The sequence below is a fragment of the Pimephales promelas genome, chromosome 3 (genome assembly GCF_988280905.1).
Source record: "Pimephales promelas chromosome 3, fPimPro1.hap1.1, whole genome shotgun sequence".
Lineage (NCBI taxonomy): Eukaryota > Metazoa > Chordata > Actinopteri > Cypriniformes > Leuciscidae > Pimephales > Pimephales promelas.
The window spans coordinates 7,810,427-7,819,036 of NC_142771.1; the positions used below are offsets into that span (position 1 = coordinate 7,810,427).

The 8,610-nt window shown below is 36.6% G+C and overlaps 1 protein-coding gene across 1 annotated transcript; it reads right to left on the bottom strand.

The window, feature by feature from the left end:
* Positions 1-416: 416 nt before the first annotated feature.
* On the bottom strand, positions 417-8,179 carry trir (telomerase RNA component interacting RNase). The gene is made up of 3 exons (XM_039667281.2): positions 7,438-8,179; positions 7,202-7,279; positions 417-1,010 (listed from the first exon to the last, which is right to left on the bottom strand). The coding sequence occupies exons 1-3, from the start codon at positions 7,732-7,734 to the stop codon at positions 903-905; spliced, it is 483 nt and encodes a 160-aa protein (XP_039523215.2). The 5' UTR covers positions 7,735-8,179; the 3' UTR covers positions 417-902.
* Between the last annotated feature and the right edge of the window lie 431 nt (positions 8,180-8,610).

Below are 8,610 nucleotides of genomic sequence, written 5' to 3' on the forward strand. Positions count from 1 at the left end.
CATTCTAACTTTTTAATTACAAATTCAATTAGTACCACTGTAGTTGAGGTCACGAAAAATATTCATGACAGTTATAATGGTCTCCTGACAGCCAATATCAAAACCAACCACATGACAGATTAACTTCATTTAATGTAAAGTTGTCATGACAAAGACACTGACAGGTTATGATGTTATGGTTTATATCAAGATGTCATATTTGCATATAAAATGTAATTATTGAGCGAAAGACACATAATGACAGTTTTCATAAACCCTATTTCATATGTCCTGGATATGAAGGTGTGATGTCAGTCGTATGGACACCCCTTCAATTAAAGTGTTACCCACGTTTTCAAGTCAAGTACTGACTATGACCAATTTACCTTCATTTAAATGAGATTTTCTGATAAAGAAACTGCTTAAGGAAAAATAAGCACTTTTTGACAATGGTGTTTATACACATGGCAAGTAATTTCATCCAAAACAAAGAAGCAAACATCATACAATGGTGGAGACTCAATCCAGAACCATTTTTGTTAAAGACAAAAGCATGGCATCCTAGCTGTGGTAAAGTGTGTAAAACACATTAACAATGAGATCGGGAGTTTTTTACATCACACAGAGCCAGAAGACGGGCGATTCTGCGGTACTGTGACTTTAATTACATCATCAATCGAGACTCAAGTACCAAACATGTGGAGTACAAAATATCAACAAGGTGAGCGAGAGCTTTTCTAATGCCATGGACTGGAGAATACACTGCGAATAACATCATAAAATAATCAGAACCCAACAGACGGTCAAATACGGCAGCGCACAAGGTAAAACGCAATCTGGAAACAAAGAGTTGAAGGAAAAGAGTGTGTGTGTGAGAGAGAGGATGATGATGTGGCTGTGCGGCCCACGAGAAGAGCTCCAGTCTATTTGACCAGTGGTCTGGTCTTATCATCGTCTCCACACTGATGCGCTTTATACTTTTTCACTTCTGCCATGTATTTAGTCCAGGCGTCTCCTTTCCCAGCCTCCGCCTGCGGTAAACACACACACACACACAGATCAGTGAACACATGAACCTATCACACACACACCATTCATACACTACCACTTAAATGTTTGGGGTATGGAAAGAATGAAAAATAACAGAAAAATTATATTTGGTACTCAGATGCCATGTCTGCAATTTATAGCAAAAAAATCTAGCATTATTTCCATCTCAAACCTATGGAAGCTTGTTTCCGCCACAGAATGAAAAAAAAAAATTAACTTCGACTTTATCTCACAATTTTGACACTTTTTTCCCCTCACAATTGCAAGTTTACATCTTGAAATTCTGACATCTTTTCTCAGAATCGCGAGATAGAAAGTCAGAATTGCAGAATAAAGTCTAAATTCAGTCTTTTTTTCTAGCAATTGCGAACTTTCTCATAATTGCAACTTTATATATATATATATATATCTCGCAATTGTGAGATAAAAAGTCGCAATTATTTTTTAACAATTTTTATTCAGTGGCCAACATGACATCATGACTTTTGCGTAAACATACACGCCACTTTCGAGTCAAGTGGCGTGTTATCTCTACGCATTTTGAGCTATCCGCGTGTATGCGTACACCATTAACGTCCGCGTCATTCCGCGCGTCTGTACACGCAGTCAAATCTCCAGTCAAAAATGCCATTAACCCCAGTGACGGTTAAGGCCTGTTCACACCGGGACGAATTTCGCGCGCGTTATTCGTCGACGTTTAACGCCTCGTGGAGCATAAAGAGCTATAAGATAATATTTATATTAGTATTTCTGTAATAATAGTATAGTATAGGGTGACCAACAGTCCTGTTTTCACGCGACATGTGTAAAACGGTCACTTTGTGCTTTATAGAAATCTGAGTTGAGATGAGAACTGCACATAGTGTGCATAATGTCAGTTAGATTTTGACAAGTGAGGAGAGGAAATAACCGCTCTGCCGACTCTGTATTCTTTCTTTTATTTTATTTTTCTATTGTGACCAGATGTTTGTTTGTGTTTTTTTTCTCGCTCGATCCCCATGTATGAGGAGGACGAGTGTGACGTTTGAGTGGTTTTATTAAACGTGGGGAAATACGACAACTCTCGTCTCTTGTGCATCTGTTCACCGACAACTGCTATGTTTTTATCTCTGGGCAACTTTGCGTTACACATGTCCTGTTTCCACGTCCTGTCCTGACTGTTTTTAAGTGATTAAAATGTCCTGGTTTTCAAACAAAAACTGCTGGGAAAGATCAGTTCTACAGCAAAATATAGATGGGCAAACAAGGAGGACGAGGAAGAAAAACAAGATAAAGAGGATGAAAACTAAAGATATAAATAGATTTTGTTAGTTCGTTTTTGTAAGTTTGTGAGAGCTATTTTTTGTTACATTTGGAGGCATTTCTTTTAGTTATTTATTATTTATATATTTATTTTTCTAATACAGAAGACATTATTTCTATCATTATTTCATCATCTGTCATAATAAAACATTGAGACATGAATATGATCACCCTAGTATATTCTATCATTATTTCTGTTTTACATTAAGCGCCATCTAATGTCAGGGAATGAATTTGCATGTTCACTCGGCTCATCATCAGCGAAAAACACTTGGGTGTGAACACAAAAAACGCGTTGAAAAACGCTGACGAATAACGCGCGCTGATATTCGGTGTGTACGGGCCTTTAAGTTTAGGGATGGGGTTGAGGTAAGTCATATCTTTTTCATTCCTAGGATGCTAGGGGAACAGTCATAAATGCCATTAACTCCAGTGACGGTTAGGTTTAGGGATGGGGTTGAGGTAAGTCATATATTTATATATACAGTAATAACGTTAAGTTAACGGCGTTCATAAACACGCTGAAAAGCGATTATGCGTCTTGATAGCACGCCAAAAATGGAAATACGAATTGGCGTGTCATACACACGCTACTTCATGAGATCAGTCTGCAGTGGCAGAAACAAGCTTCGATACAAACGAAAAGAAGTTATTACATCAATAACCAGACATCAATAACACACATTTGCGATATGATCGTTGTTGTATGAGAAACGCAGCCACAGAGAAAGTGGAAAATTCTGTTTTAACCTTAAAACCGTATTCTCGACAAATGTGGGCAAAATAGTTTTGATTTATTTTTTAAAAAAAATATTTCCCTTGATCTGAGCGGTACAAGACTTGGCTACTTTTCCTAAGTTTGCCTCCTGAACACACACATTTTTTTTACTCAATTCTACAATGTTAAGTGGGTGAAAAAAACCTCCTTAATCTTGTATTTGGGTCAAAAATTGACACCCATAGAAATGAATGGGAAAAACTGTAATTTAGAGCATTCTAAAATAAGCAACAGCAAAGTCACTTCATCTTTAGGTTTTAGCTCTAAGAACTTATTGGAATGATATTTTAATGTAGTTAAATTTTAAAAAATAAAACTACATAGTAATTCATTTACATAGAAATAATTTACATAGATAATATGGTACTTTTTGAAGCAAATAAATTCAAAAATACCCCCAAAATAAAAAAAATACCATAAATGGATAGACAAAACTTTATCGAAGACAGTGATATAACATTTATAATAAATAAAAATTAGGATCACACCTGCGTCCTCTGTGCCCACATTTGTCCACAATTACAGGATTAAGGGCTATAAAGTGAACACGGTTTTAGAGTTAAAAAGCTATTGTGTTATTGACACAACTGTTGCTAGATAAACATGTAGGAATTAAATCATGTGCTTTACAAACATTTCAATCAAATAAAGCAACAGACTGAAAAAGTGATACACGAGAGATAAGTGATATTTCAAAGCATGCTTAGCAAGTCTATGAGATGAAAATTATGAGGAAAAAAGCCCAAATTATAACAGAAAAGTCTAAATTATAACATTGAAAAGCTAAAATTACAACATGAATTGCCGAGATGAAGTTGAAATTATGACGTACTTTATTGAAACTATGAGTCTAAATTGACCAAAAAAAGTTAAATGACGACAAATATTTTCAAATTATGACAAAAAAACTAAATTGCCATTAAAGTCTTAATTGACATAATTGATTATGATGAGTCATAATTATAATATAAAAAGCCAACATTTTGCCATTAAAGTAAAAAACGTCCCAAAAGAATCTAATTATGACGTAAAAAAAAAAAATAAATAACTATATTATGCCATGCTACATTTGCATTAGTCAAAATTGACGATCAAACCTGAGTCTATATTATGACATAACTTCTTTTTTTACAGCAAAATTTGGGCTTTTTAAATTTAATTATTAACCAAATTATGACAGTCTACATAGTCAAAACTGAGTGTCATAATTTAGTCTACATTTACATAAAATTAATTGACAAGTCAAAATCGTGAGTTTAAAATACGATGTTAAAATTGAAAATTCAAATGACAAAAAGTAAAACATTTTAGTTAAAATTATGACAGTCAATGAAAGTTAAAATTATGATAGATTAAAATTATGCCTAAATCAAAATTATGACAGGCTAAATGAAGACAAAAAGTCAAAATATTGGTACAACAATGTCTTAATTAGGAGTTTAACAAAAAGTCAAAATTATGACAGCAAAATAGCGGACATAAATGCACAAGCGATTTTGTCAATGTCTCGATTTTTGTGCACCCTCAGATTCCAGATTTTTAAATAGTCGTATCTCTGGCCAAATATTGTCCTATCCTAACAAACTACATCAATGGAAAGCTTATTTATTCAGCTTTCAGATTATGTCTACAACTCAGTTTAAAAAATGTGACCCACGTTTGATATTGGTTCGGTTGAAGACCCTATATTTGGTGAGTCATTAATGACATCATCTTCATTTTTGGGTGAACTAACCCTTTAAAGGAGAACTCCGGTGCAAAATGGACCTTTGGTCCAATAACACATTGGTACCAAGTCGATCTCTGAGATTGGTTTTCATGATAATTTAATGTAAAGAGTTTTATCTCTAAAAACTGTTTAGCGTATAACACTAGTATATGGGGCATAGAGTAATGAAAATATAAAAATCGCTAGTTTATACCACTAACAAGGCTCAAAATAGCCCCACACTAACACAGTAACATAATGAGGGTCCTCACATGCAAAACGAAGCATTGTGAACTTTGTAAGTGTACAGACCGTTTAATAAGAAGATACTTTATGAAGACAGTTCACTTCGCGCCATCTTGAAAAACAGTCCTGATAAGTCAAACCACAAACGCCGTGCCAAGTCAGCTGAACTGTGTGAACGGCGTTCGTGTTTCGACTCCGAATTCGGCTCTAATTGTCCCAAAAATTATACTATAGCAAAATCTTGAGTAGTTATTGTCTGATAAAATACTAAACTGTCCGTGGAGGTTGAGTCGGCCCCCGCCGGCGGCTCATTGGCTGCAGCATCTTTTCCGTTTCTATTTTTTCATTCATTCGTTTCGTTGACATGGCTGGTGTACCGGAACAACAACACACTGTTTTTTTAGTGGCAGACAAGATCTGTCCCTTAACATAACATCTTCAGAGTATCAGGCCGTGAGTGCAGAGACGCTCTGAGTGAGTGGTATTTACGAGAGTAACGTTAAATACAAGTACTCTAGGGGGCGCTGTTTGACAAAAACGGAATTCCTGCATAGTGTGCCTTTAACTTATCTATCCATTATGCAGCCCATAGTAATGAGACCTGGTAAAGGTTAAGCTGGGGGATTGGTAGTTGGAGAGTTGATTTCATTCATATTTTCATGTTCTCATTTTAACTTGTTTATTGTGAAGAAAAATAAAATATATTAATAATTTTAAAAAACGTTTAAAAAAAAAATCACAAGTTATTCGCTGCGTCACATGACCATAAAGAAAAAATTATTTCCTTGAAATGACCACGGAATGTCGCCTTTCGCTAACGGCCTTGTGGAAGAGCCCTTCGTGAAGAGACCAGTTCTTCATTTTCATTTCGAAACACTTCTACACAGAGATGTATAAAGTACTAGAAACCCGGACTTGAGTAAAAGTACAAGTGCTCTATCAAAAAAGTGACTTGAGTAGAAGTTGAAGTGCTCTTTAAGCACCACACTTAAGTAGAAGTACAAAAGTATTCAACATTTTTTGTACTTAAGTATTGCAAGTTGTTTATTTTAAAATTCACTACTTAAGTACTAAAAGTAAAAGTACAAGTATTGTGTCATGTAATTATTAAAGAAAGCAGTCAATAGTTTGAACTAGCAATCAAATAAGGTGCTTTGGCAGGATACAAATTTGCTTTGGCGGCCGCCAAAAAAAATGTCATTGCAGGACAACCCCTGCATTAGTTGTCAATGTGTGTGTCAATCAATACAATTACCCTATACAACTGGCGTGTGATTTAGGCAGCATGAAAGCAAACTTGCAACGAATGATTCATAAAATTTTAACGTATAATTGTAGCGAGTAACTAGCAGAACATTAAAAAAAATATCTAAGTAAAAGTATTAAATTCATCGAAAATATCTACTGAAGTAAAAGTAGAAGTATGAGAAAAAAAAACAATACTCTAGTAAAGTACAGATACAGCATTTTAGTACTTAAGTAGTTCTATTTCGTTACTATACATCTCTGCTTCTACAAATAGCGCCCTCTTCCCGAAGGGCCCTTCAACGGAGCAACAATGCCGTTTGGGATTTGCCCTTAATGTCAATGTCACAAGGTCATAAATTTGACCTTTTAATCACAATTACAACATAGTATATTGTAATTAAGTTTGACTTAAGCATTTTATTTATCGGGAAGAAATTCTATACACAACTTTCGCAAACCAGTGAAAAACTTTTTCACACTTCAGAATCTCGCCGTAAGTAGTTGTTCATCCGGGGACTTTGAGTACTCCGTATTCAGACACACTGCTCTGTTGGCGGCGTACTGTTTTACACACACTTTTAAGTAGGAAAGTTTTCAAAAGTTTATTGCTGCGTTCACGCGATGTGGTAATTACGAGATGACGACAGCACTTGACGTTCTATGGCAAAATACAGCAGTCACGTCACGTGGTACAAGTCGGAGCTGTCACCAAATTCCCAGTTTACACTTCGCAATTTACGAGTTCAACAAAGAACGCTATTTACAAGTCGTAATCTATTGCGTGTACGCACCTTATGATAGATACTGAATGAACCTCTTACATAGCTTCATAAAGAAAAGGTTTGTACTAAAAAAACAATGATTTCATAGGATATTTAGTCTCTTCTCACCTCTGAGTCCAGTTTCTGTTTCTTGGCCACCATCCCTGTCTTGAGGGCCAGACGCGCGCCTCCCCTCCGCTTGCCCACCTGGGTTAATAAGGGAACAGACTCAGAGCGTTACACGGGCTTTAGGAAGCGACCAGGACCCGAACAGAGCCAGAATCTACTGCTGTATGAGTGTGTGTGAATGTGTGTGTGTGTGTGTGTGTTACACTAAAGTAAAGCGCTTCCACTGCCTCTCTTACAATGCTGCTCACGCTACAAGGCTTCTTGTCCTGAGCCGCTTGCCCTGGCGGATCAGAACTCTTCGTCTTCTCCTCCTCCTCAGTCTCTCTCTTCCTCTTCTCCTCCTCCTCCATCTTCTTCTTGAACATCTCCATGAAGCTGCCGTCGTTAGCGAAGGCGTTGGCCGCTTTGGGCGCCCCGTGGGCCGGGCTGCTGCCGCCGGACTCCCCGCTGCTGCTGCTGGAGGACTGATGATGATGGTGGCGGTGAAGATGTCGGCGATGATGTTTGTCTGATTTATGCTGCCTTTTCTCCATCGTTTTAATGTTTAATAAAACAATAAACAATCTTTTACATTCACGCCTGTGATTTCACAGGGCCGTTTTGATGTCTGCACTCAAGTAAAGACGAACACTGTTGCTTAATAAAGAAAGAATCGTAATTTAAACGCCGCAAACGCAACAACGTGAAATAAAAATAATAATATGTGTGTTTATCTTATATTGTGATCATTAAGTATCGCGGCATCTCCCGATAAGCAATAACACCTTTGACGACAAACGCAAATAGTGCGATTTATCGAGCCGCGACTCCTTGTGTGATTATAATCGCAGATTGGGCGGATGTGGGATGAATTAGCAGGATTTCGGGGTTTAATCCTGATGTTTTTCCGCACAGTTTTGTTTTACTTCAGAGTCGCTCCGCCATGATGCATTTCATCTGCAGTCAGTGTTCGCTCGTGAGAATGACGCACTGCCGCCCCTGCAGGCCGGAAGAGGAACTGCAATGACTTATTTTCTTCTTCTTCTAGGGTTTTTTTTTCCCACTTATTTATTTTTCCATTAAATGTATAATACAATACTACTTGTAACAGTTACAGGGGGCAGCAATAGAGATGTTAATTTTATATATATATATATATATACAAAAAATTACATATTCTTAGTTGTTACATTAGCAGACAATTATGGCACGAGGTAATCACTGAAGTGCGTAAATATTTGTCACTGTGGGATAATTATAGTGAAACTATACATGAAGTTTGACATAGTTTGAACCGTTTATTCTGTTTCTGCCCACGAGAGGGCGTTGTTGGGGTGTTGATTAAATGCATGTGTGTGTGTAGTAGCAGTAGTAGTAGTATTTACTAATTTAATAAACTATAGAATACGATAATTCATATAGACTTTTTT